The sequence below is a fragment of the Mastacembelus armatus genome, chromosome 20 (assembly GCF_900324485.2).
Source record: "Mastacembelus armatus chromosome 20, fMasArm1.2, whole genome shotgun sequence".
In the NCBI taxonomy this organism is placed as follows: Eukaryota; Metazoa; Chordata; class Actinopteri; order Synbranchiformes; family Mastacembelidae; genus Mastacembelus; species Mastacembelus armatus.
Window position 1 is genome coordinate 10486620 of NC_046652.1, and position 27845 is coordinate 10514464.

At 38.9% G+C, this 27845-nt stretch overlaps 1 protein-coding gene across 2 annotated transcripts; it reads right to left on the reverse strand.

The window, feature by feature from the left end:
- Positions 1 to 27601, reverse strand: myom1b (myomesin 1b). Of its 2 annotated transcripts, XM_026291946.1 has the most exons (37): positions 27459 to 27601; positions 26779 to 26985; positions 24033 to 24167; positions 23744 to 23918; positions 22514 to 22671; positions 22241 to 22333; positions 20931 to 21019; positions 20632 to 20673; positions 19313 to 19474; positions 18796 to 18957; positions 16514 to 16655; positions 16055 to 16254; positions 14050 to 14103; positions 13805 to 13929; positions 12883 to 13066; positions 12609 to 12783; positions 12362 to 12483; positions 8370 to 8566; positions 8118 to 8244; positions 6210 to 6394; positions 6009 to 6123; positions 5731 to 5887; positions 5538 to 5644; positions 5380 to 5424; positions 5128 to 5264; positions 4838 to 4982; positions 4499 to 4558; positions 4124 to 4191; positions 3919 to 4032; positions 3102 to 3189; positions 2974 to 3012; positions 2738 to 2843; positions 2403 to 2566; positions 2145 to 2181; positions 1869 to 1891; positions 1385 to 1440; positions 1 to 1231 (listed from the first exon to the last, which is right to left on the reverse strand). In XM_026291946.1, the coding sequence occupies exons 2-37, from the start codon at positions 26928 to 26930 to the stop codon at positions 971 to 973; spliced, it is 4401 nt and encodes a 1466-aa protein (XP_026147731.1). In that variant the 5' UTR covers positions 26931 to 26985; positions 27459 to 27601; the 3' UTR covers positions 1 to 970. The 2 variants fall into 2 exon arrangements, with proteins under 2 accessions (XP_026147731.1, XP_026147732.1); XM_026291947.1 differs by lacking the exon at positions 26779 to 26985.
- Positions 27602 to 27845: the final 244 nt, after the last annotated feature.

Genomic DNA, 27845 nt, shown 5'->3' on the forward strand with positions numbered 1-27845 from the left:
TGGGGACATACGTGTTTGTTTTATTAGTGAAGAAACAGGGAACAGAAAGTGAAGCAATAATCACTATTCTTTGGTATTAACAGTGATCTCAGATTGTCTTTTACAGCATCATCATGGTGAATAAAGGAGAGGCCATAGTCACTAAGGACAGACTGTGAATGGGATGTTGTAACCGTGGTGAATAATATCAATAGTGATGACTAGACAGTGTGCTACAGACAATGGGCAAATATGGAAGTGACGTCATGACCAGGACATTCAAAGTGGAACAAACAATAAAACAGGACCAAATGTAAAATATGATGAAATGGCATATCACATAAAAGGACCATGTTTCAGCCCATTTGCTGAAGAATTCACCATCTGTTAATTGAAACTATTGTCGATCATTCAGCTTCAGCTGCTGAAGTTTAAATTCCCAGTAAAGTCAGTAAAGTCCATGTAATTGGTATCAAATGGGATAAAACATGTTAAAACATCCATGTGGTTGTTCTGTCAACATTCTGCACTAATTTATTTCCTGTATCTTAGCATTGTATCTATCCAATCAACTTGTTTTAAACATGTTTTAGTATCTGTGGTTTGCTTTTGTGAAATAATGTTTTATTATTAATTCATTTTGTCTTTTTAAACAGAGTAAAACTGATGCCAAAATGTGCCTCTCCATTACACTAACAAAACATTTACCACTAATATTTTTGCATGGTCATAATATCACAAAAACTTTTGTCTGTTCAGTTTGTTTTGTTATTAGACCAAATAGCTACATGTGTACTGTTACTTTCAACTTTAACGCTTAACCACATGTTTGATTTCTCTCTGAACTGTTGGACATTTCATGTTCAGATTCAGCACCTCCAGAGATAATTTTATATTCTACACAAAACATCTAACACATCCACACCCTTTTTTTGTAACTGTTTCCAGTGTTTTTTGTTTTTACATATGTACGACAAGATTTGGACCTCTTTTATTTTTTCTTGCCGCCTGCCTCTTCAGGGATGAAGACACTTACGGTGAAGTCCCCGCTCTCTGTGCCGTACTTGTTCTTCACCAGGATGCTGTACTTGCCGGTATCTGATGTGTTTACGGCAGTGATGGTGAAGCTGGCAAACTTGCCCGACTCAAATTTCAGGATGCAGTGATCGTCGGATGTGATCTCCCTGTCGTTCTTCAGCCAGGTGACCTCTGGCGCAGGGTCACCTGAAATGTTGCATGTGAGACACAGAGCCTGAGGGAGGAAAAGACATAATATATGTCCATAAATCCATACATTACAGAAATCACACTGACACAGCAGACGTCTTTCCAACAAGGTATGTGTCATGATGTTTCTCTATAAGTTTTATTATGCTGCCACTCTATGTTCAACGCAGCAGTTTACCTTGCCCTCCTGGATGGTGACCACATCAGGAAGACCTCCAGCTACTCGAGCACGGTCTGAAGGAAAATATGTTTACTTCAATAAATAAAATAAATACATGTGCATTTCTATCACACTTTGGAAAACAAAAATGCTTTCAACATATTATATCTGTATCAAAAAATGTCAGCTTCACTAAAAGCAAATTGTGAAAATTGTATCAATCAAATCTCTTTTTTAATCAAGAGACTTTCGTACATGGGGAGAAAATCTGTAGAATTACTGATTTAGAGGTACTGAAAATTTATTTTGAAATCAAATGCCAAGTCAAGATTAGTTGGAAAGGATCAGGGGTATGTGAACTGAATCTTTTTAGTCACAGTTATAATAAAATTGTAGCTGCAGACTTTAGAAATTTATATTACACATTTTTTCCAAACATTATTGTCAAGAAGTCTTCATGATGATGCCAAGAGCAAAGATTAGAAACCACTGTACTACTTACTTTTCTCTGCAATAGCAGCAGCTCTGAGGAGGTAAAGAATAGGAAACAGCAAATTAGATCAACAGTGACGGTAAACAGAAGTAATATTTATTCTGCACACAGCATTTCTGCAAATGTTTCCTCAAATCAGAAAAAATTGTTTGCAACCATGGATTACAATGTCAGTGTCATGTAAAGCACCAGATAAAGCAAATATTATGATAGTAATGCGATCGTAGCTGCATAAAACTAATAATAGATAGTTATCTAGTAGTTACCGACAGTAGCACTACTTACTTGAGTCTGTGGAATTCTGCAAAAGCGTCATCAAATGCTGCAAAACAATAACAAGTTATAAGAATGTGATGATTGATTCAGCTTGATTGTGTCGTACCCTAAATGCAACATGAGAAGCATAAGTTAAATACTGGATAATATAATATGTTTTATATATTGATATACAAACGACACATTTTAATGCACATGTTGGAACCTGGTCATCAATAAAAGATAAAAGTGATATAGATGTTATAAAAACACAGAAGACAGTCTCACCTTGACCACACAACTCAACAGTTCTCCTCAATCCACCCTTGCCATCGTGGAACTCAATGGCATATTTGCCCATGTCTTTCTCTGTGGGCTCTGTGATCTGAAGCCACAGCTGATCTCCCACCACACCACTCTTTATACGATCAGAGAAGGCGATGGCTGCGTCCCTGTCAGCGAGGCCACACAGACAGACAAATCAGTCAGCTCTGTAAAATTGTGTTTTCTCTGTCAGGTATATGTTAATGTTGAGATGCAGCATTATATTACGAGAAATCGTCTCAACATAAAATGTACTGTTCATATTCTTGCTTTTATATAAATGTGAACGGAAAACTCACTTGTAGTGCCAAGTCACTTGGAGCAAATCGTTATAGTAGCTCACAAAGGTGTAGAGCCGGATGCCCTTATCTGTGCTAGTGATCTTTAGTGGCGTAGAGGAATTGGCTGCAAGTAAAGAAAACATCAAAAAGACATTCAGACACCTGTATAATAAAGCAAATAAATGTAATCAAATAATGCAAACCTAACACAAATCAAGTAGAACGTAATTTAAGGACAAAATGTTTCTTCTTACCAATAAAAGTGAAAACTTGATTCATCAGGTCTTTGAAACCTTGAAGAGAATAAGATCAGATCATTCCTGAAGATATATTTTAAGCATGTATTGACTGACTTCATTAGTGTGCGACCTCCAAAAGTTACCTTGATCTGTCAGATTCAATGTCGAAGTGTCTTTTCCTCTGTCATCCTTCAGAACAACCTCATACACACCAGAATCCTTCTTGGAAATCTGTCATGAACAACCCAAGACATCAACACAATTTGTTAAAGGACTGTGATTTGTCTTCATCTGAAGAGATGAAAACACCAGAAGCAGCAAGAAACACACATATGACACACACACACACACACACACACAAAAAGCCAACAGAGAGACAAATGAACAAACACAAATTAAATAAAAAAGCATTGTCAGAAAAATAGCAAACCCAGGGGTGGTGATGACAACAGATAAATGAGCCAAACTTTTAATCTTCATGTGGCACATGACATCATGTTTACATGTGATATTATGTAGGATGACGTGCCACTACATGCCAGTCCAACAGACATTTGGAGACAATAGGATGGGATGAGAATGAGTTATGACATTAAATTTCAAATGACATTAAAGAGAAAAGACGAAAGAATAATATAAAACAGTAGAAACAAAGTGGTAAAAGTGTCCAAACATTTGCTGAGTTAATTTAATTTAATGGCATTGTTAAGCCTTATAATATTATATGTTTGATTTATTTTCAAGAAAGTTAACACTGAAGCTCCCAAGTGAAATTAGTACAGAAAATAAATCTACAAAACATTACATAATAACAGACCCCCATAATATCTGAAGGATCCATATATTTCTGGATTTGTATAAGGATAAAACTGTTTACAGTCATATATGCAAATGAATTCAGTAGAGAAAAGATACTTATTAAAATCTTCATCACCCAGATTTCTTTTGTAATTTTCTTACCTGAGCAATTTCCAGTTTTAGGACTCCCTCTGTGAAGCCGAGATGCTGGTCTGATTTGATCTCACGTCCATCTTTGCTCCAGAGTGCAGTGGTCTCCTTCTTTATGTTGCCAACCTGAAATGCAAAACAGAACAAGAATGGTAAACATATAGAAACACACATTTTTTAGTGTGCAGAATGGAAAACAATTACATTTCTGTTTTACCTTGCATTTCAGTATAACGCAGCATTCTGGTGTCACCTCATAGCCCAAATACTCAATAAAATGAGGACCTGGAACAAACGCAGCAGACACAAAAATGCAAATCATAATATATATTGCAGTCAAATGTAATTCTAGTAGCACTGAGACACTGAGCTGATTAATCAGTTAGCAAAATTAATCAGAAACTATTTTGATAATCGATTGCTGTTTTGTGTTGTGGACTGTTGGTCAAATAAAATTATAACACTATAATACCATATATATGATACTATGCTGGGTATTGTATGTCGTTTTCTGACATTTTATACACAAAACATCAGTTGATTCATCAAGAAAACAATCAACGGATTACTTGATAATAAAAATATTCCATACCTTGCTTTCTGAACCATTCTTTCCTCTGAAACTCTGATTCCTTCTGCAGCTCCTTGAACACTAAAACATGTACAAGATTAAGATTTTATGCTTCAAAACAGCAGTACACTATCCTAAGTTAAATAATGTGGTAACATGAATGTACTTTGGGATACCCTTTTACAATGTGCTTCCTTAAATGTTTTACTGTCCTCTAGTGTTCAGAACACTGCATTCCTGCATACTACACAATCAAATAATAATAATAAACCAAATAGGTTTTAGAAAACTAAAATAGCATTTAAAGTATTTTGAGGTACTGCGCTCTCACTGTACTGTGCAGGGTGTGGCTGGACATACCGTCTCCTATCAGTACCAAGCTGGACTGGTTAGTAGCTTTCCCATCCTGCAGCTGGAAAGTGAATGTGCCTTCATCTGCTGGGGTCAAAGAGTCCATGATCATCTCAATCACACCACTGTTTTTGTCAAAGTTCATCTTGTATTTCTGCAGAACAAGGGTGAGCATGACTGAATTTTCAGATTAAAACTTTTTAGTTTCATCTACTTTAAAAAAATCACGTTAAGCATATGTTTGATGTATATTATGAATGTGAATTACTTAGGATTCATGTCCTTTGTTGCTTACTGACCTCCCCCTGAGACAGAGCATTATCATTGAACACGTAATCAATTTTGCCATTAGCTGACATTTTCTCCGCCTGCAGCCAAAAGCGAACTTTGCCCTTTTCCAGCATCTCCACAGCCAACTCTGACTTCAGGGGAATAACTAGATTGGAGAGGGGCGGTGGAGAGAAGTTAAAGCCAACTCAGAGAAACAGCCCAGTCCAGTCCATGACATACTTAAAAACAGCTGTGACAGGATGTGAGGCTGATACACTCACTGGGGAATTTATGCTCATGGCTGATCTCCAGCAGCTTCTTCAACTCTGTCAAAGACAAGATTCTTTAATTTGTGATCAAAAAGTAAAAAATGATTTCATTTCATTATTTTATTTCTTGAAAATGTCATTTTTATTGTTCTCTGGACTTTGTAATATACCTTCCTCATTGAGATTGTAGCTTGATGAAGCACCATCAGTGTGGGTGACAAGACAAGAATAAATGCCAATGTCCTCCTCCGCTGGAGTGTTGAAAACAGCTTTCGACCTGCACAAAAACCCAGTATTGGAATTATAAAAAGATGTTTATGCTACATAAAGCAAGTCTTAACTTAAAAAGTTCTCTCATCTCACTTGTTTCCCTTGGTCTCAACAGACAAGCGGGAGGTGTCAGTGATTTCCTCATAATTCTTAGACCACACAAATTTGGAGTCCGGTTTCAGGTCACAGCATTCAAAGTTTAGGGAAATGACACCATCGTCATCAACATTCACAACTATCTCCTTCGTGCCTGAAACCCAGAGAAGGTAAAGGGTACCCTTCAAACGAAGTCATGCTGTGGTAATTAGCAAGAGAAGACCATTATCTGTGTCATTTCATCAGACTTGCATCAGATTTCGTTTTTTTCTTACCTGGTTTGGTAAGAGCTGGGACTGGCTCTGTGATGTCTGAGGTTTTTCCGACACCGGCTTTATTCTGGGCACGCACACGGAACACATATGTCTCTCCCTCATTAAGATTGTTAATCTGTAAAATGAAGAAAAGAGTCAGATTACATGATGTCACATATGTAAATGGATCTCTCAGAGAACAGGACTTCAGATGATGGTGACCTTGAAGTATGTCTTTTCTGTAGCCTTGTTGTTGACACCTCTCCATGCCTCTTCTGGTGCGTCCGCTTCCTTGATGTCAATGTAGTACCCACTGACCGGATCACGGCCCTGGTACACAGGTGGTTTCCATAGCAACACCAGAGAGTCGTTACGCACGTCTCTTAAAAGCAGATCGTGAGGAGGTCCTGTGGTCAAAAAAAAAACAAACGGTCAGAAACACACATGTAGGCTAAAAAACTACATGTTTCTAATGTTTGTAAATACCTCACAGGTTCTGGACAGCAGTTATGTACACAGAAAAAACTGCACACTGATTTCTTGTTCCCTGTTTGATCATTTCAAAGGATTCAAATGATCAAGAGTGACATTATGACAAAACTGTAGATTTAAATACTCAGGTAAAGTTATAAGATGAACATAACTGTTTATGTAAACAAAAGGAGGAACTACAATATCATCCATCCATCCATCATCTATATCCACTTATTCCTAACCAGGGTCACAGGGACCTGCTGGAGCCTATCCCAGCTCTCTTTGGGTGAAAGGCAGGGGTCCACCCTGGACAGGTCACCAGTCCATCACAGGGCCACATAGAGACAAACAACCTCACACACTCACACTCACTCCTATGGGCAATTTAGAGTCACCAATCAACCTGACATACATGTTTTTGGACTGTGGGAGGAAACCAGAGTACCTGGAGAAAACCCACACAAGCACAGGGAGAACATGCAAACTCCACACAGAAAAGTCCCTGATGGGTTTCAAACCAGGAACCTTTTTGCGTGAGGCAACAGTGCTAACTACCAATACACTGTTCCCTACTACCATATCATCTTTTACAAATTAGATTATTGTTAAAACCTGATATAGTATGCAGTCTTCCTCCCCTAAGATCCCACTTATTTGTCACTTCCACCTCCAGAGATCCCTCTCACTGGAGCAGTCCTGTCTGGTTTCCAGCAGTGCACTTCACTGGCTTAACTATCTATTTTAGTTAGTTAGTTCCTCTTGCCTTATTTCTTCACACATGTTATTTATCCTGTAAATTGTAAAATGTATTTATACTCTTGAAGACCTTTGTCCAGAATTCTTTCTCTATGACTTGTTTAGTCTTCAAACTAACCTCATTAGTTTGCCTTAAAGGTAGTTTTCTGTTCAATGTTTTGAGCTGATGGCAAGTGATTTGTAGGGTGTGGTCACAGTCATGGTTCTAACCAGATTATCTAGACATGAATTAGTCCAGGGCTAATAGATTGTTGCAATGTGCCAGTTCAGGTTAGATAAAGAGTCGCTAACCATGACAGAAACAGGAATGACAGATACTTCTGACAGCCAGGGTGTTGAAGGTAAGTGCATACCCAGTCACATTAAAGTTACATTGATGGGATGGAGTCAATATCAACTCCATCTGCTAAGGAGACGGAGGCAATGGAGAAGTACCTTTATGTGGAGCTTTACAGCAAGGATTCATATGCCCATCTACCCCACTAGTGTCTGCAGGGCTTCTTCATAGACGATGGAGGTATTTGCCTCTAAATAACATCACAATGAATTATGGGCATCCATTACTACTAGTTTTGTTGACTGTGGTGCAATTACGAGAGACTTGCATCTTCCAAAGGATATGTACTTCTCAAGTGCAATTTGATGAGGATCTGGTAGGCCAGAATACTATCCAGGTTCCAAGTTTACCAAGTCTGACTCTCTGCCCCGGATGTACTAGGCTGAGTCTGCATCTTCAGACAAAACCTTCATGTTCCAAGCCCTGCCAAGCTGGATGATTACCTGGGCATACACTTTCACAGGTACAAATCATCCACATATTGCATAGTGCAGTTTTCCTGTTCAGGTCATGTTTTTTTGTCTATACTTCTCTCAGTCTACGAAACAAACTCTCTAACCAACCTGGTACGGCAATGGTCCACTCCTCACACAGGAAAGTGTCACTGGGCAGTGATGGGATGCCGACACCTGCCATGTTGGCTGCTCTCACCTGGAACTGGTACTTCTTGTTCTCCTTTAGGTCAGACACCTGGAGACAAAGACAGATAAAGGCAAAAATTTGCTTGTGATGTTATCTTATTTATCTTCAAATTCCTATTTCCCATCAATTTAACCCTGGTTTTGGATTAAGAGGCCTATTTCATATCTACTCACTCTGTAGGCCCTCTCACTGATAGACTTGATGTTGGCCTCATGCCACTTCCCAGGCACGCCATCGATTACCTCACGGTAATCAACAAAGTAGCCGGTAATGTCAGCCCCACCAATGAAGTTTGGCTGTTTCCAGGCCAGCACCATGGAGTCGTGCACACACTCCAGCACAGTGATGCCATAGGGTGGGGAAGGCGAGGCTGAGATGACAGAAAACTCAACTTAACACCACACTGCCCCAGCAGGGGAATAGTGACGTAATGGGACACTGAAGCACTACAATTCAACAATAATACAATAATTCCCAAATATCTTTTTACTCCCCTGCCAAACTGCTGTAATAAATTTATAATCCTTGATCTTTGAAAGTCTTACAAAAGTGTATTGTATGAGTTTATTGTTACTTTGCAGATGTTATTAAGTTTCTGTGTCCCATTATTGAAGATAAGTTATATTAACAGCAAGTATTTGTCTTTCTACAACTTACTGTCTTCCATAGCCAGAAAAATTCATCACTGAAACAATGTAAATACATGCTGTAACATAATATAGTCAAACCCACAACACAATTGCACCTTTAACCTTTGGTATATCTGACCTTTATACCATGTTTTGGAAAAAAAAAGCAACAAGATTTTGGTAAATACTTTTTTCAATTTCTTGCCAAGTATGTGCTAAATATGAAACCACCACAGCACAAGACTGGAAATGTGGGGAGCAACTAGCTTCTGTTGATTATTAAGCTGGTTGGTGTATTTTGTTACTCATGGACAGGCTCCTTTCTGAGCTGATCATATGGTGATTGGAACTTTATATTTAACAGATATATAAAAGGGTAATATCAGTAATTTCAGCTAATTCTCAGCAAGAAACTGAACGATACTCATTTATTTAGAAAGGTAACATACTACATACTTACATATTAGTCAATATTTACATACTAATGATATAAAATAAATTCTAACAAACACACTGGTTTCTGAGACTGGGTTGACAGTGTGACTGTAAGAAAAAAAATATTTCCAAAAGCAGGATCATGTAACATGTGATAATAAATTGGCCCGTCGTACATAGTCATGTACCAATTTAGAGACAAGAAGTTGGTCATAGACGTTTGAAGAAGTGCCCAGAGCACTACCAAAAAGGTTTTAGGTCACAAGCGTCCTGCTTTTGTGTTATCTGGATGACCCACTTTTCAAATACAGGTTGTGATTAGACATCTCCTGCCAGGACATACAACTAATGCTTGTGTTAAAGTGCTGTGGGTATCCAGGGAGGTGGCAGGTCATGAAGTGCCAGATGACTGACACCAGGCCACCAAATGAGGAGATGTTGGAAAGTGACCAGCAAAACTACGGACAAGCGTGGCTGTGTAGAGTTAAAGATAGGCAGTGTTTCACAGTCACTTACCTTGTAAAAAGGAATACCTGTAGAGCACATTATCTACTTTTTAAAATTATTATTATATGTTAAACACACATGAAAGTATAAGTAGGTCCTTGTAGAAGTGGCATAACCTGTAAGGTCCTTTTCTTATTACTTGGAGAGTTCAGGTAGAGTATCCTCATGGATCGATAATCAGGGGAGTGTTGGGGGGGTTTGTTCTGGATTTGACAAACAGGGGTTTGATCTGTGACCAGTGCTCACCTGTTGACTCTCTCCTGGACCTTGCTGTCTCCAGATTAGCAGAAGCATCTACAGAGAACTTACGTGCCTGTCCAGCTTCAGGCTCCCCGGCTGTCACTACAGCCTGATCCTGTACCTCAGCAGTGACTGGGTCTAAGTGTGCAGCTGTGACTTTATCAGTAAGTGATTTGGGAACTGAGCCTGACACTGAATCTGACGCCAGGTCGGTTGCCAGGTGAGGGGCCCAAAACACACTTCTTCCCTTGCCCGTCTTATTATTTATCTTCACAGGGTCGGGCTCTGTGAGGCTGGAACTAGCCCTGGCTGCCTCCCTGGCTTCAGTGTCAGCCTGAGTTTTTTTATTGCACTTTTGAATAGTGTCAGGAGGGGACTGGACAGTTTCATGCGCGGCCGTCCAGCATGGCCTGTGCTCGGTTAGTTGGCCCACGTTACCCCCTGTCCCCATCTCTGGCAACACACCATGAGGGATGCCGCCCCCTACAGGAGTTAGCAGAGAAAAGCAGAAAAGGCTTTTTAAAAACAGACAAGATTCATTCACAAGTCACAGCTCTTCCCTGATTTATATAATAGTCAATAGTCATAGCACAAAACAGAATAGACAAGCTCAAACACAAAAAAAGCAATATTTATTACATCAGTAAAATGTCTTCATCTGACTGGGAGTGAAAAATGAAGACAAGATGACCAACAAGTGACATCCATGTGAGGAGGCTGGTAGGCTTTGGCATTATGAGAACATGCAGGCATGTGAAGCAGAACAGTCAGTGAGTGTAGGTGTGCAGGCTTTGTGCCAATCCTTTATGATAAAAAACACTGTAAATGAGCAACAATGCCAATGGATTTCATTACTTGCACTCAAAAGATGATAGAATTAGTGTGTTGAAACTAAAAGCTACAACACATTATGATCTAATTTATAAGAGTAGTGGTTTTTAAGTTGTAACTTGTCTTACAGGAAAGATCCTACAATATGTTGTACTGTTTATTTGCAGTAGTAAAAGTAGTAGTTTATTAACTTGTTCCATTCTTTATAATTTAACAAAGTAGAAATGTTTGTGTTTTCTTAGAGGATCGCCAACACTGGCAGATGTATTTGTAATCTTCCTCAGACTGGGTTTGATAAGTACCAATGAGTTTGCAAAGAAAAATATTGGCATTCTTACTTATTTGTGTTCCATACAAGAAAACAGAGCACAAAGCTGGCTAGTGAATGAGTGACATCCAAAGGCTAAAAGTCATGTTAGTTACAATCCAGAAAGATTTAGGGAGCATATGTGGAAATTAGAAAGAGCATCTGGGACAGGTATCGAAACACTAGCATAGACCAGATCATATTTCATGACCAAATAATATAGAAAATTAGGAAATTGCAAACAGCGTCATTACTTTTTCTTCCAACTGTACAACCAAAACATAAGAAAATGTCTTAAACTAGTTAGACTGAAGTGAACTGAAATTATAATGGATTTTATCAGTTGTCAGGTCAGTGTGTGAAACTTAAGTTCGGTGCCCTTTCAGTCACTAACATAATTAACAATGCCGGGTTAGCTGCTGTAGAGATGTTAACACAGAGAAGCTCAGTGCAGTTTAAGAGTACCAGTGCATTGGAAGAAGTGTATGTGTTGGTACCTTTAGCACCATGTGGGTTTGCCGACATGCCTTGAGCCCAGGAGAGGTGGGGATAATGGTGGGGATGGTGGTGGTGTGTGACTGGTTTGTAACGACCGCTGCATTGGATCACACTGACCCAAATTAGAGGAAGTCTACAAGCCCTGACCCCGCCTCAGGCTGTGCAGGGAGGAAGAGGTGGGGAGGGGGTGCATGTGGCTGAACATGATGGCATGTGGGGCACGGTGCAGAATAATGTGAGGGGGTAACAGAGCAGGACCACGGTGGAGAAATTGTGGGAGTACAGATACTGATGATAAAAACAGCTGAAGACATGTTTCAACAGATCAAAAGTAGCCTATAACACAATGTTGGTTAAAACCACAACAAATTCTAATTCTTGCATGATCAAATGTAATATACAAAAAAAATGAACACTGAGGACCAATACTTAAATAAAAAATCAGTCTGGGATGTTTAGTGAATTCCAGGAGTCTATTTCTACTTCAGGTTTCAGTTTGTTTTTGTTTTTTTTAAAAAGTGTAGTTTTGATTTTGGCTATGGCCTGTTCCATGTGGCACACGCAGTAATTGACAGTAATTCTGTTAAACTTACACTAAGGGATCATATTTTTCATATTTGGAGAACATAGTTTTGACCCACCCATCTGAATATAAAAACATGGAAAATATCAGCTCCTTGTATTTAGATGTACAGTATCAACCCTTCATTTTTCTTACCAATAGCAGCCTTCACCTCCACAGCCTCAGACTCCTGTGAGAACTGGCTGATCCCTGCAGCGTTCACTGCCCTCACTCTGAACACGTACTTCTCTCCTGTCATCAGACCGTGGCAGATGAACCTGCAAGAAATATTTATAAAATATAATAAATGTGAAAATGGTGATACATTTTTTTCTAAAAGTGGCCTATTCTGTGAAATCCATTCTTAAAAAAATATCTGTAACTGTAATATGTGTAACTTTACCTGGTAGCATTTACAGGCTTGTTGTTGCATGGCTCCCACACATTGCTGCCCACAACACTTCCCTCAATGTAGTATCCAACCAACTCTCTGGCATCGCGGGACGCTTCCCAAGACACAACAACTGATGTGTCTGTATTTCTAGTGGGAATGACTTTACCAGGGGCAGATGGGATATCTGTGAACCAGAACAGGGTACATTTTTAGTGTCACAAACTGAGAACGCTGATGCTTTTAGCAACACATACATGCACTTTCTCCTTCTGCGTTTACTGACCAAGCTTGTCGCCAACTGTGGTGGCCTCGGTCGGGTCAGATGGTTCACCTACACCGGCAGAGTTGCAGCAGCGGACACGGAAGCTATAGGACTTTCCCTCAGCGAGATCAAACAGAGCAAAGCGAGGAGACCTGACTGGGATCTCTGTGTTTACCCTCTGCCAGCTGTCTGTGCCTGAGACACACTGAGACACACAAAGACTCAGCAGTCATATCGCAACTACACAGGCTTGTAACTGTTTTAGTTGTAGATCCAAAAAACAAATGTTTAATTAGATTCTGGCTTATCCATTTACTGAAGATCTTTTTTTTTTTAAACATGTAATTAAAACACAGAAATCAGTGGTAGAAAATAATGACATTTACTCAAACACTGTACTAAGGTGCAGTTGTAGGGTATTTTACTCAATTACTTTTCTTGATAACTTTCACTACTTTTCAGATTAATAAAGCGAAGTACAATCATAAAGCTTTACTGATATCTGGGAAATGCAAAAGCTACCCAGCAGTTAGTAAAAAATATATAATGTAATTAACTCCAGTAGTAGCTCCAGTACAGTTACTTTTGCTACTTCCACTATTTTGAGGCTAATACTTTTGTACTGTTACTTAAACAAAATGTAGAATGTAGGACTTTTATTGTAATGGAGCACTTTTACACTGTAGTATTTCTACTTTTACTTTAGTACAGGATCAGAGTACTTTTTCCACCACTGATAGAAATATCCAGTGCAGAGATGTCTAGACCATCTTTATTTATTTAACCCATGCATGTTACAAAATGCATGGGTTAAATAAATAAAGATGGTCAATCTATAAAAGTAAAGAGATAGCAAGAGATAGAACAAACACAATGTTTCCTGTTCCTGTTGAAAGTGGTACAGAGTTTTTTTTTAATTTGCAAATCACAAGGTATAACTCACCTTTTCCACGTAGTACATAACACCCTCAAGGCCTTTCTCTCCAGGTGGATTCCAGCTCAATACCACATAGTTCTTGGTCGCCTCTGTCACCTGCAGTTCACGAGGTCGGCCAGGAACAACACCCTCTGATGGTCAAAAATAAAGGATGTATTTAGACTCCAGCAGGGCAGCTGGAAATCTGGCACTGGGTGGCACTGGAGAAGTTGACTGGGATAAACTGTGACATTAAAAATGGGAGTTCCCACCTGCAGGCTCCTCTTCTGTGACAATGATTTGGCCGGTCCAGGGAGCAGAAGTACCTGACAGCAAAAATATGATGACGTAAAAGTTAAAAATAATACAGTGGGTACGGAAAGTATTCAGACCCCTTTAAATGTTTCACTCTTTGTGTCATTGCAGCCATTTGCCAAAATCAAAAAAGTTCATTTTATTTCTCATTAATGTACACTCAGCACCCCATCTTGACAGAAAAAAACAGAAATGTAGAAATTTTTGCAAATTTATTAAAAAAGAAAAACTGAAATATCACATGGTCATAAGTATTCAGACCCTTTGCAGTGACACTCATATTTAACTCACATGCTGTCCATTTCTTCTGATCCTCCTTGAGATGGTTCTGCTCCTTCATTGGAGTCCAGCTGTGTTTAATTAAACTGATTGGACTTGATTAGGAAAGGCACACACCTGTCTATATAAGACCTTACAGCTCACAGTGCATGTCAGAGCAAATGAGAATCATGAGGTCGAAGGAACTGTCCAAGGAGCTCAGAGACAGAATTGTGGCAAGGCACAGATCTGGCCAAGGTTACAAAAGAATTTCTGCAGCACTCAAGGTTCCTAAGAGCACAGTGGCCTCCATAATCCTCAAATGGAAAAAGTTTGGGACAACCAGAACTCTTCCTAGACCTGGCCATCCAGCCAAACTGAGCAATCGTGGGAGAAGAGCCTTGGTGAGAGAGGTAAAGAAGAACCCAAAGATCACTGTGGCTGAGCTCCAGAGATGCAGTAGGGAGATGGGAGAAAGTTCCACAAAGTCAACTATCACTGCAGCCCTCCACCAGTCGGGGCTTTATGGCAGAGTGGCCCGACGGAAGCCTCTCCTCAGTGCAAGACACATGAAAGCCCGCATAGAGTTTGCCAAAAAACACATGAAGGACTCCCAGACTATGAGAAATAAGATTCTCTGGTCTGATGAGAGCAAGATTGAACTTTTTGGCGTTAATTCTAAGCGGTATGTGTGGAGAAAACCAGGCACTGCTCATCACCCGCCCAATACAATCCCTACAGTGAAACATGGTGGTGGGAGCATCATGTTGTGGGGGTGTTTTTCAGCAGCAGGGACAGGACGACTGGTTGTAATTGAAGGAAAGATGAATGCGGCCAAGTACAGAGATATCCTGGAAGAAAACCTCTTCCAGAGTGCTCAGGACCTCAGACTGGGCCGAAGGTTCACCTTCCAACAGGACAATGACCCTAAGCACACAGCTAAAATAACAAAGGAGTGGCTTCGGAACAACTCTGTGACCGTTCTTGACTGGCCCAGCCAGAGCCCAGACCTAAACCCAATTGAGCATCTCTGGAGAGACCTGAAAATGGCTGTCCACCAACGTTCACCATCCAACCTGACAGAACTGGAGAGGATCTGCAAGGAAGAATGGCAGAGGATCCCCAAATCCAGGTGTGAAAAACTTGTTGCATCATTCCCAAGAAGACTCATGGCTGCACTAGCTCAAAAGGGTGCTTCTACTCAATACTGAGCACAGGGTCTGAATACTTAAGACCATGTGATATTTCAGTTTTTCTTTTTTAATAAATTTGCAAAAATTTCTACATTTCTGTTTTTTTCTGTCAAGATGGGGTGCTGAGTGTACATTAATGAGAAATAAAATGAACCTTTTTGATTTTGGCAAATGGCTGCAATGACACAAAGAGTGAAAAATTTAAAGGGGTCTGAATACTTTCCATACCCACTGTATATCAATTTTTATGTTTTAAAATTTTTGGATTTTATTCCTAGGTTTTTATTTCAAATCTGATTAAGACCAGAATTTTATTTTTCACAATGATAGTAGGAAAGTTTTTAATGACCAACTGTACTTTCACTAGGAAAGTGCTTCCTTTAATTTTTTATTCCTGTTATTCTATTTCAAACTTGTGATATGAAAAAGCTTACCCAGTATGTATTGATACTATGTATAGGAGTATGGTGCAGTGTTTAACCAGTTTGTTGTGAAGCCTTGGTTCTACTACCTCTCATACGGGCGCGGTCAGCTGGGTCCATAGCAGCCACTGGTTCAGACACCCTGGACGGGCGACTCATGCCACTCTTGTTGACAGCACGCACACGGAAGCTATATGAACGGCCCTCCACCAAGCCAGTGACGGGGAAACGGGCAAACTTGACCGGAGTGTCATTACACTGGATCCAGTGGGTGGTTCCAATCTCACACCTGGACACATATTATACATTTTAATCATGACAGGTTTAATTAACACGATTCAAATAATTCACACTATTCTATGTATTCAAAGTGTGATCACAAAAGTTTTTTTTTCTTTTTTAACCAACCACTGTCATTGCAAGTCAGGGGAATGTCACACTATCATTTTATGATTCTCCAATTCCCTTAAATTTTGACTTCTGATAACCACTATGTTAGACAAATTACAGAAATTTTAGAAGCTTTAGGCAGTAACTCTATAACTTGCCTGTCCACAAAGTAGCCCAGGATGGAGCTGCCCCCGTCAACAGCTGGCTGCTTCCAGGTAACAATAATGTAATCCTTGTTGGCATCCAGACAGCGAACATCCAGAGGGGCACCAGGAGCTCCTTCAAGTTCAGCGTCAGCATCTAAGCGATACAATAACACCATCAGGACTGTTAGTACGCATATGCTGTCTTCATATATTTTCATACTTATTTACCTTTGGGACAAAGTTTTGTCTATATAATAAATTGACTGTAGCTGCTGTTTGTAAGGGACTGTGCCATGTGCTGAACTATGTAGCTAAAGGGTTCGATGTCAGGAATGTCTCTGGTCCTCATGTCAGACACAAGCCAGAGCAATCAGTGCCAGGAAGACAAAATTAGCAGCAGCCCACCCCAAAGTGAAAGTGGATAAGAGAGGTGACTATTAAAGAAACATATGAGTAAAGCCATAGCACCAAAAAAAGGTTTCACTACAGAGAAGAGTTGCATCATAGCATGAATCATTACAGTTATTAACTGGAAATGTGTACATACAGTACTGTGCAAAAGTTTTAAGCACTTCAGATGTTTTAGATTCTTATCACACAACATTATCAGGTGTCTGATTGATCCCAGGTTCATTGTGCAGCCCACTGTGCAGGACAAGCCCATAAAAAAACAATTACAGTTCATGAAGAACTATTGTGAGGGGGAAGAAGAACCAGGAGTCCTGCAGCAGATGGTCTGACCCCCCACAGAGCCCTGATCTCACAGTGTGGAGTCAGTCTGGGATCACATGAAGAGACAGAAACACTGGGACAGCCTGAATCTACAGAAGAACTGCAGCAGCTTCTCCAAGGTGCTGCAAAGTACCAGGAGAAACTGTGTGCAGGTCAAACCAGAGAGATCTGCTGCTGGTTTACTGTACTGTACGTATCTATATTTTATAGCCATTGTATTGACTTTCAATTATGAATACAATTTAATTTACTTTCATTGATTATGCAAAGAACCTTTCCAGCAGTGCTTACATAATTTATAAGAAGATACTGTAAAAAAGTAAATACAATGATAATGAAAACTTAGTGGTATGTTTTTTTTTATTTTCTATTGTATTGTGGTTGGTTTAATTTAACTTTTTCATCATGGACATTGTCTTTGTCATATTTATATCCAGAAATGTGTCGCACCCAGTCCCAGTCCCACACTCACATATTTATGATATTTAAAGAATACACTTCATTATGACGAGCTTGTGCTGTCATTGCAGTATGTGACATAGCTTACTTATAAACCCACACGTCACGCTTAACATGGAAAATCTGCACTTATCTAAATGTGGCAGCCTGTTGTTTCTCTTTGAAGCAGATATTTTTAGTATATCCGCACTCATGGCTGAGCTCTTTGAGAATAGTGTGACCCCAGCCAGGCTCAGAAAGTGGTTTGTTATGAAGAGGTGGCCTCTTCTTTACTGGATGACCCCTTTAACTGCCAAACTGAAACAACTGACTCTATTTTATAGGATGTTTGTACTCAGCACAGTTCCTATGTAGAAGCTGAAGCTTCAGACATGAGCTTGTTTCTGTAGGCAGGAAAGAAAATCTTCACTTGCTGCTTTTTCCATGTTATTCAAGCATGTTATTGAGTTGCCACTTTGTGATGTCTCTATTAGAGATCTTATTTAAAACCACCCACAAACATCCAAACACTTTGACTATTAAGCGTGGTATTGTCATCAGGTGCCAGGGGATGTGTTGTGCTGCTGTGACCTTCATCTGATGACATACATGACAAAAACAAAGCTGGGGGAGCCAAAGCAGGCTGCATTTAGCTTGTGTTGACAAGGGCTGCATTGAAAATGCCTGTGAGGTGATGCCTTAGATACATAGTATTTTAACTAATTAAAGGTTTGAAAGGCTAAATGTGCATGAAGGAAGGTTTTAGTTATGTTCTGATTTGTAAATAATGGATAGTATGCCTGTAGTCAGAGTCAAAGCTTAGAGTCCTCCAAAGGAGTCACAGCAGCAGCAAGATTTTGGTTATAGCAGATGATCTGGGGTAGATTCATCATAAGTTCCTCCTAATTGCCAAAAACATGTATAATTTTAACACTGCTTTGAATTCAGAAGAAATTAAAACTGGTTTTAGAAAAGCTCAGTTTTCTTCTATTGAACATGTCTGTTCTATAGTAATTCTGCTGCAGAAAAAAACACTAATACTACCATGACTTATGTGTCCATAATGAGTCTGTGTCATTCTGCAACTTCATCTAATTAAACCCTTCAGGAAAGGTGTCTCCCACCTCTAACAAACACATAGGCTGAGTAGGTTTCATATCCAGACTTGGTGGACACCCGCAGGGTGTAGAGCCCCTCGTCCTCTTTGTTGAGATGTGTGAGTGTCAGGGTGGCTCGGTCTCCACTCCAGTGCATATGGTGCCATTTAGAAGGAGACAGCAGGACATCTGCAAACCAGGCCAGTGAATGTGAGCAAGATAAGATAGCACAGATATCGCTTATATGTCAAACAATATACAAGGAAAGAAATGCATTAAAATTTTATACAAAACTATGCACATGTTTTACAAAACACTGATTCTGTTTTGGATCTACAGTACAAACCCCTTTCAAATCCACTGATCAAGTCATTGAAGAATCTGACAACTTTACTATTACACCACCACTGAGCTATAGAGTACAGCAGAGAAACACAAACAGGTACGAGTTTGCAAAGGACTTTAAAGAGTGAATCAAAATTATAAAGCTAATCTACACTTATCGTACTGTAAGAAACAGCTCAGAGTCATATAGTTTACCCACCGTCTCTGTACCACTGGACATCTGGCTGGTAGCGATGCAGAGCAGGGTAGATGATGACTGTACACCCCAGACTCATGGTTTCCCCCTCTCTTCCAAATGATACGCCAAAGTTATCGACAATGTGAGTCTGAAAGGTGATGCCATACTCAGACACTGGACCATCTACAGATGAAGCAGGATACAGCAGAGTCACAGTTTGTGCTGGCAATCATGCAACAGGTAATTATTGGCAATGTAAACAAGCAGAAAGACTGCTGCATTCAAATCAACTGGAAAAACAAAACACTGGACTGTAAGAGAGACAGCAATTACATCCACAGAAAAACACAAATTAAAAGTTTTCAGCCCTATAGAAGGAGGTAAGAATGAACAAAAGATATATCAGAGGCTTAAAAGAAAAAGGCAAAAATCATAAAGCAAAATACAGACTCTGAAACTATAATAGTGTTCACAAAAAATAGGGAATAATATAGAAACCTGATATGCATCAAACAGTAAAACAGACACAACAAAATCCTACCTTAGCTTTTGTTACTATGAATATAATGTATGTACAATTAAATAATGATCTACAAAATAAAATATGCATGTGAGGAAGCTTCTCACAGCAGCACAACCGTGTAAACAAACAGGCCAGAAACTGTAAAAAGGGACTAGTAATGGCCCCTGCAGTTCCATTCTCCAAACAACCACCTCAGTCACCAGTGAGGTTAATTATGTATATACTAACTTATATACTATGTTATACTAACCAATAAATGCATCATAAGAAAACTTAAGCGACATTATTCTGATGCTGAACCAAATAACACACATAAGGTGAAAGTGGTTACTTGTTATGAGAAACTAACAGATCATTATCACATAGTTGTTTAGCTTTGTGTAGCTTTAGCTTTAGCATTTTAGCTCACTGGTTTGTTTTTAATACCAGCAAAATAGCTGTTTTGACAACTTTGTTTAGATCAGCCATTGGATGGTGTTCTCACTAAAAAAGCTTTAATAAAACCGACTGCAGGCACATGCACAGCTCCAAGAGATGGATAGGAAAATTATCTAGTCAACACTTCAGCAAAAGAACTAGATATTTTTTTCAAGGGTTGGTGGAGACCAAAAGAGAGCTATAAGATAATTAGAAATTATGTGAATCATAAAGATGTGAATTAAAACTGTCTCTAAATGAATGCCAAATGTGCTTAGTTAAAATTGTAGCTGTGCAAATTTAAAAGACTGTATGTCACTTCTGTGTGCTTCAGCTTTGAATATGCAGTGCAGAAACACACACAAACACACACACATGCACACAGTGAATTTACACTTACATCTAGGTGCTGGCAGGGATTCATCAATTTCACCTTTAAACCCTATGGAGAATAGCAGCAGTCACTATTAATGCACGAGGTATATATGTAGTGATACTTAATACCAGTGATGAACTCTATGTAAAGTATTATCAAGTATTTTTATCAAGTATTTTCAAACCACAAGACATCACATAACTTTATAGTTGCCACATTTCACACGTACAAACTTTAAAACCGTTGGTTAGAAATTATGTCAGTCATTTTCATACCAAAAGTATTAAGACTATAATGGCTTTTTGAGTCTTGGTGAAACCTACTCTTAACAACAACGGAGGCATACGCAGAAAGTTCTCCCTTGGAGTTCATAGCAGAGACATGATACTGCGCCGTGTCATCAAAATCACATCTGAAAAAGGAGAGTATCAAGTGATCAATGTCCATGATATGCACATTCTAAGGACGTGTACAGTGCCCTTCCCCACCTCGGGCCCTGTCAACCATGTAAATAATACCAAGTATGTGAACCCTGACTGTAACACGTTCCATAACTCCTGTCCAAGAATAAACCGACACCACTTGTGATGTCATTTGCACCAGGCCGTGTTCATCTCTGTACATGGTAGGCATCTTCTGTGTAAAGCACATAATGTAAACTAACAAGCAAATTCCAGGGGACAGCATTAAATTTTCCATAATTGCATTTGTATTCCCTTGTGAGTTGAAATGGTCAAATGTGATCTTATCTATCTTTAGACATGATTTTTGTTATCTGGCACCCTGGGAAATTGTGTGGCTCTTTTTCAGCTCACAGTGATACATGGGCACTGGGAGTTTAGCAAGTTGGATGGGGAAGGCAGATATACCACACATAAACACTTTGCATAGAACTGACTGGAAACTGAAGAGAAAGATGCAGTATGACTAAATGCTGGCAACAAAAAAAGGATTTTATTGAAACAGTTCATTGTTTGAGCCACTTCTACTTGTCTTGGTAGTTTGGACAGCTAATCATTTAAAGCTATTAAAATAAAAAAATAAGTTTCAAGTTCTCATTTTGTATTTTTGTTTTAATTAATGTATTGCTTATGTATTTTAAAGTTGATTTAAGTTAATGCTAAATAGGCTGTATGTCAAATTGATTAGTTTTGTGTGAAAATCTTACTTTTCCTGGAAGACAAAAAAAAAAAAAAAGATTTTTTGTGTTCACCCATTCATCATATAAAACTGCACTTGATCAATAATTAGTGTGCTGCTAAGCTAAGGAGTCAGTTTAGTTGTAAGTGCTAAAGATCAGCAATAAAACCAGTCATAAACTTCAAATGTTTACTTCAGCGACTCAATAGGAGGCACCACTGACACTGACTAATAAATTTTATGTTTGTTATCAAGGCAAATAATCTTACTGGTTGCATTTACCTTAAAGTTCAGGGCCTGATAAGTGCAGCTGTAGCTAATAAGAAGACAAACTAACATAAGGTAAAGAAATATGCATGAGCTGAAGTCCACAGTGTCTCATGGACAGATAAAACTTGGTAATGGTGAGGTTTTGGATATTAAACTATGGCATACATTTAAAGAAATGTATTTAAATGTAGATATGGATATTAAACTATGATACTACACCCACCTGTTAATCTCCAGTGAGTGCACGCCATATCTGCTCTCAAGTTTATACTTGCCAGGGTTGGCAAGAGGATCAATTGACACATTGTTTTTGTACCTTGTGGTGGGAGGCAGGGAACAAAGAAGATAGACCAAGAGATGCAGAAAAAAACATGAAAAGGATGAAACAGAACCAAGATGAAAATAATAAAGCAAAGGAAATTTCCTATTGCTAAGAGGAATAAGCAGGAAAGAAAAGATGAGCTATGAGGTTGTGTTATAGCGATAGATGACCTACCAGACGACCCTCGGTTCAGGCCAGCCACTGACAGTACAATGCAGCCGTACACACTGCTTCTCCCACACAGTGTGGGAGCGTGGTTTGATCACAAACTCTGGAGCGTGCATCAGGCTGTCTTCATTCATGTGCTTGAAGTGTTCTTCGTGTTCATGGATCTAACAACAGAGCAGTACATGAAGGACAACTCTACCTATGCCAAACACATATTTTTATACCTCACATTTTTACAACTAATCCCACATAGCATGCTTGAAACAGAAACAAAGTACATACATAGAGCAAAAGCCCATCATATTGCTTTGTTTTTACATATGCAAAGTGTATACAATTTACAACATGATACTATGAATAAGTGTTGTTCATTATGTCCTATAAGTGTCTAGGACTGCTGAGACCATGTCTAGTTGTGCATTAAGTAACTCAGCACATTATATGACAACATCCATATGAGCCACTGCTTCCCTGTGTCTCAAGAAACATGATCACCTGTGGAATTTGTCACCCAGTAGTAAGGCAATCTGGCGGAGTGGAGACAGACAAAAACAGCGAGGGGTTTACTGTGGCTTTTATGAAGCTCAGTGAATGGTCGGGGTACTACTTCACATAATCACCCTGGGACATAAATAACTCCCTTGTGTAAGGAGTAGTCCTAAAAACCACTTAACCACAGGCACTTGACAATCCTAAGGCAGTGCTACAAATAATTGTGCTCAGTTATTCTACTACACAGATAAGATAACTGTGTTATGTGACCTATTATTTAGTTTGAAACATGGATGTTTTCACTGTGACACCGTGTTTTCACAGGTAACAAACAATGTCATGCAACAGAACGGTGTACTGTGACGTCTGAAGTATTAAGTATTAAGTATGAAGTATAATTATGTTATTAAAAGTTTATTATGCCTGGGAAACATATTATGTATCTTGATGTCACAGCTAACTGTACTATGTTGATGTATAAAATGAAAACATGACGTGTGAAAAATTACATCTAATTTCACTGCAAATAAAAAAAGATTATAGTTAATGGTGAACTCTGATATCACAGGTATTAAGGTTTACTCTGTGATGCCAATAATTAAAATGGTTTATAGCATGTCATGAACAATTAAAACCTTAATCTGTACTGTCCTGAAGCAAACAAAGACCTGAACCATTAATTATCCATGTTATAGTAAAAGACTCCAGCTTCCTGTATGACCTGTTAAAAACCCCCTTACTGACCGTTTTGGTAAGAGAGATGCGTTCTGCTGATTCGCGGATGGCCTCCTTCCTGGAGATCACTTCTGACCTCTCCATCTCCAGACCTCTGGTGAACAAATCCCTGCGGGCCATGTGTGCAGATGTGTTCCTCACCCTTGCTTCCTCTGTATCAGAAAATCCTGTAGCAAACTCTTCACTAGGAGTCAGCAGAGCAGAGCAGAGCCATGTGGATGGATGTGGGGAATAAGGTATAGCATTTAAACTAAACTATTAAGGAGAACAGCATTCTAGGAGTTCGAGAGTTTATTACCTGCCCCTGAAGATAGGCACTACATAGCCGATGATTTGGTTCTCTTTATCCACAGCCAAGTAAGTTGGCTTGGCTCTCTTGGGTACAGGGCTCAGTCTGCTGGCCTCAAGCCCAGAATATGAAGACACTTTAAGTCTGAGACATACAGAATACCATTAGCCCTGCACACTGCTATAAAATGCAATTAATAACATAACATTAAAATGTGGGAATCAAGCCAAGATCAGTCAGTGGGAAAGTAGTATAGGTGGTTTAGTTTGGATGATAGCATTTTTATGCTTACTAACTAATTCTGTTTTCAAAATGAACAATGGTCATCTGATACAAGGGCCATCAATAATGATACCTAAAAACAATAATTATCAAATTATTAAATGTCTCAAACAAAACATTATTCCAATACAAAGGTAGGTCTACACATTGTGTACCATACCAGAGCCACAAATCTCACAATACTTCAGCTGATAATAAAGCCAATAGCACATAACATTTCAGAATCCTGACACACAGATAAATGTAAAAATACATCTTAAGTTTACTGCTTCCATCGTCCTGTCCCTGGATTAGAGCAACCAGTCTAGTAAGAAGGGGGGTGTGGAGAAATGCATTGTACAAGAAGTTCAACTTAAGACCTTAACAATCATTTGAATGTACATTTTATCATTTGTCACTCTGTCATTTTGGAGCAAGGGCAACAAATCTGTAGCCCTGGACATTTGGAAGTGCATGGGAGGAAGCTGGGGTCTACAGAATAAGATAACAAACACTTAATAAGGAAGCAAGGGCCAGAGAGGTTGTAGTATCTATCTGGGTCAATGTCCTTTTAACACTGACCATTTACATTGTCTTGACCTTCCAAAATCTGCACCTCAACAAATGGATAATCATGTTGACAGGTTCTAATCCAGTAAGGTTTGTCCCATATAGTAAATACAACATTTTATATCAATATAAAATAACTACATACATACATATAAAATATGTAGTTGTAGCTTTACAATAGCAACAATATTGTGACCACTCTGTTACATCATCATCAGCACACATTTAGTGGCTGGTGTGTTGCCCAGCAGGCCATAGCCTTGAGTGTAAAAACAAAGTCCAGAAACTCTTTCTAAATCTAAGAACCCAGACCTGTTCACAGTCTGCTAGCAAACATGTTTAAAGTTTTACCAGGCCCTAAAAATAACAAACTTGCTATAACTATGGTATTTGGTTATCCCAAGGATAAAAAAACACAATATACAGTATTTCTATCCTGATAAATTGTGTAAAAGGACTGACAAAATATTGAAAAGCCTATTCAACATAAAAACATAACCAAATCAGCTGTAACACCAAAGTACCTGACCTACCCTAATATTTGTCTTTTAACTTTTTTATTCTTTCTTGGCAAAACTACTATAATTCTGCTTTCCATCAACTTACATATAACCAATAGTGGAAAGTAACTAAGTACATTTACAGTACTTGGTACTTACTTAAGTACAGTTTTGAGGTAGCTATATACTGTACATTTTCCACTACATTTATTTTATAACTTTAGTTACTGGTTACTTTTTGGAGACATATAAATATAAAAAAATATAGTATCATAAAACTATTGATCCTCAGGAGGAAATTTACCAGCTATCCAGCAGTATGTAATTTATACTTGAATAAACATCTCAATAAATCAGAGTATTATTACACTGTGGTATCTATAATTTTCAGTTATGTAAACAATCTCCTTCAAGGTCTAATCCTTCCACCACTGCATTTAACAACAGACACATACCAAAACTCTCATGATCACATTTCATTAAAAACAATACACAGCTGACCAATGAGAACAAAACCACCCACCAGCAAGTCTCTCCACATCTATTGGAAACAGAAATCTTTTTCATTGCACTTTGACCCCTGGTCTGTTTTCAAAGATAACTCTAAGTTTTACAACCAAAAAATCCAAATGGGTTATAAAGGTGCAAAGAAGGTACAGATTTGCATTTAATTTTGCCTCACTTATTGTTTTTTATTTATTTAGTTTGGCATAATAAAGAGAAACTAACCTCCACTGTCGTGTCTTTTGTTTGGAAAACACTTTGTATGAACCTGGAGTAGTGCTACCAATGCCAAAGTGTCCCACAGTGGCTTTTTTTACAGACATTCAATTCACAATACATGGATTCAGTTTTTAAGTGGACCAAGAAACTGTCACTTCTTACTTTCCCTTAAATGTGGTACGCACAGGTCAAGACTGTATTTCACTCTATCCCATACACCATAACTGTGCCATCACAAAACAGTGGTTTCCTTATAACAAACAAAGGCTTTTTCTCTGAGAGAAGAAAAAACTGGACAAAAAAAAAAAATATTCATAATCATTATTTAGGGATTTTGTGTTATAAGTAAGAATTTGTCAACATGCAGAAAAGCACACAGGACACCTCTCAGTCAACATGCAAAAAGATTCAAGCAGGATCCAAAGCCAATACAATAATCCCCAGGTCTGAATGTGGGTTGATCAGAGCAAAATAAATCTCAATAGGGGAGAAAGACGGTTACTTGGGGTCAATATAGCAGCAGATCAGGAAAGATGATCCCAAAGCCATGACAGGGAAGTGATCCAAAAAGGGTGATGAAGGTGAACTTGATCAGCTGGGGTAGGGTAGATGATAGTGTTAGGAGGTAGTAGGACTTTCCTGACAAAGGAAAGGACTGATGAAGGTATAAACCTCCACTACTTTCTCTTCCTCCACCTTACCCACTGCTCCTGCCGGTGGTGGAAATGCTGCTGCCACCAGTGTATCTGCTGGTGGACTGGTACTGGCTCATTTTAGACTCTGTCCCCTTGCTACGGTAGCCACGGTCGTAGTGGCGATGGTGCTTCTGGTAGAACGGTATAGATCCAGACATGCTGCAGGTCGCTGCTCCTACGAGCCCTGAGTTTCTGAGTTATTTGCTTTTCTGTCTGGTTAGTTAGAGTTTAAAAGTAGGTGGATTAACTGCCATGATATACTGTAGGTTCATCATGACTTTCATTTAATTTTTAGACATTACAGACTTTTATTGAAATCAATACTTGGCTGCATTAACAACCTGAGCAGACTTTCATTTACTTCAATATGTTCTTTTACAGCTGAACATGGATTGTTAACTTAGCATTTGGCATCAACTGCATTCATAAGAAAACAATATTGGGTAGAAATTGATGTTAACATAAGTACTTCAAAATAAAATAGTAAAAAAATGAGGAATAGTTATTTGATCAATGGTAATTTTACCATCATCAAATTTGCAAATGTAAACCTGCAACATCAACTAGCAAGACATAACAGTCAAACCATCAGGCACCTTCTCAACATGCTTACACAGACATATGCAACAACTACATGTACAACCTGGCTTATGCCGTACTATCCCTGCACAATAGCTGGCACTTACCTACACAAAAACCCTGCAAACCCCAAGCTTTAAAGGAATAGATGGTCCAACTCCACACTTAAAGCTTGATATCCCAGCAGACCTCAGGAGAGGTGCATACAGGGCTATGGTCTACACAACACAAATAATATTAGCCCTTGATGGAGCTTCCAAGCAGCAGTCGCAGCCTTTTATGGTGAGGGTGGAGATATAAATAGCTGAAAGCAGGACTGGGGGGCCATGTCAACTCCCATAGTGACAACATTTATGGCTGTGGGTCTGTGCCAGAAAGCATTACTTTGACTAATATGCAGGTAAACACAGGGTTACTGGTCTCTGTTTGTATTAACATTTAATGTTATTCTTCAGTCGTTTCAATTACACAACACATGCATGACATGTATTGTA